The sequence below is a fragment of the Trypanosoma equiperdum genome, assembly GCF_001457755.1.
Source record: "Trypanosoma equiperdum strain OVI genome assembly, contig: ctg_843, whole genome shotgun sequence".
Classification (NCBI taxonomy): domain Eukaryota; phylum Euglenozoa; class Kinetoplastea; order Trypanosomatida; family Trypanosomatidae; genus Trypanosoma; species Trypanosoma equiperdum.
The window spans coordinates 2684-4493 of record NW_027124802.1 but is presented as its reverse complement, the minus strand read 5'-3'; the positions used below and the strand labels follow the sequence as shown (position 1 = coordinate 4493).

The window sequence follows — 1810 nt, the reverse complement described above, 5'->3', positions numbered from 1 at the left end:
TAAATGCCCATACTCTGGCTACTAAACCTCCACCACTAAAATAAAGGTTTTCCACTATGAGGCTATTTTAGTAAATGAGGTAACTTTTTATCCTCTTCTCTTCCACATCCAACATTGAAACACCAGTAACATCTATCCACATGCTCTTTTTCAATATCCTTTTCACAAAAAATTCTCTTATTGAGCTGCAGTATTTTGTATAAAATATTCCACTGCATTCTCATACTTATTTCCATCACTAAAAATAACATCAAACTCATAAACAGTTATTACAACATCCCCATCACTTGTATTCTGTATCTCAAAAAAATCCATAACCCATCTAGGCATTTTGACATGGCTATACAAACCTCTCATAGAAATTGTAATAATTTAACGTCACTTAATTTGACACTTAATATGAGTTTGCACCATCCTTGAGTTGGATGAGTTTGAATTACAACCACAAATACTCTGGGTTTCTTAGGTTCTTTATGTATTATATTTGACGTTGGATCATCATATTGAAAACCTATTGAGCTTACAAACACTAAATGTGATAGCAATAGCAAGAGTAAAGCGCTGAAGAGACCGAATTTTGTTTCTCCTCTATCCTTAATTTATGAGAGGGTTATAAAAAAAAAAGCTAAGAGAAGCAGCGAGTTGCCACACTACAATTTTTAGGTAAGGAAACAGTGTTTATATATGCAAATAATGCTTTGAAATTATTGTGATGTTTGCATCCATGATTGTATACTCAGTCTATGGAGTATATATTTGAGCACGTATTTACACTTTCGTTTTATAAGGTAGCTATACGACACTTATTGCCGCACTTTGCTTGGTTTCGTTACGCGTTATATTCTTTACATTTACAGTCTGTGCATTTCCATGAGAATTTATGCTAGTTGCACTTATAAGTTGAGATATACCAAGAATTTTACTATATTCCTCTGTTAAATAGTCCATCCGTCCTTTGTTTTTATGACTATCAAGTAACGTAACTTTATGAACTACTACTAAAGCTGTTTGTGTAATTACTTCCGCAGTAATACCTATACTTTTCTCTGTGAAATAATGAGGGCAATATTTTCCTCTTCATGTATTATTTTCTTATTTTCTGTACTGCAGGTTATTCTCTTGTTACATTAGCTTTTTCTTTCCCCTTTTCTTCTATTGTTTGAGCGTATTATTTAGAGGATAAATTTACCCTGTGCACTTGATTCTTTCTCTCAATCATTTACATGTGTATGACGCTTAAAATTATCGAATTTATTTTTAACATTGCGCATATGCCCTCTCCTTTTTTTCTTCCTTGTCTTACCGCATTTCATGAATAATAATGCTTCTTGTGTTCTCTACCTACCTCACCACTGCCCCATCAAGTACACTAGCCTCCTTCTCACACTTAAAACTGTTTTCACTGCTTCTATTTCGTCCTTTTATTTATTCTCCGAACCATTTTAAATATAATATTCGTGTATACACACTCACAACACTCTCATATCATAGTTATTATTATTATCGTCACTATTATCAATACAGATAACATAAACAAAATAAGAATAGAAATCGTTTTTATACCCTTTCACCATACTACCATAATTAAACAAACCACTTTTATACGAAAATTTAAGTATTTTTCATTCCAAAAGTTTTTTGCAAAAGTGGCAAATTATTTCAAAATAGCAAATATTATGAAACTTCCCAAAAATGAGCAAAAAACTTATATTTTAAAATTCTAAAATGCAGCAGCCATACTCATAGCCAATTTATTATTGACTAGAAAACTGAAATCCTTGCAGGTTTCGCCCTCCCATTTGCAGCCACC

At 32.3% G+C, this 1810-nt stretch overlaps 1 pseudogene across 1 annotated transcript; it reads right to left on the bottom strand.

The window, feature by feature from the left end:
- Position 1: 1 nt before the first annotated feature.
- Positions 2–458, bottom strand: TEOVI_000397100:pseudogene (annotated as a pseudogene). The gene is given in 4 exon segments: positions 2–43; positions 45–182; positions 184–369; positions 372–458. Coding segments are annotated over 4 exon segments (453 nt in total).
- Between the last annotated feature and the right edge of the window lie 1352 nt (positions 459–1810).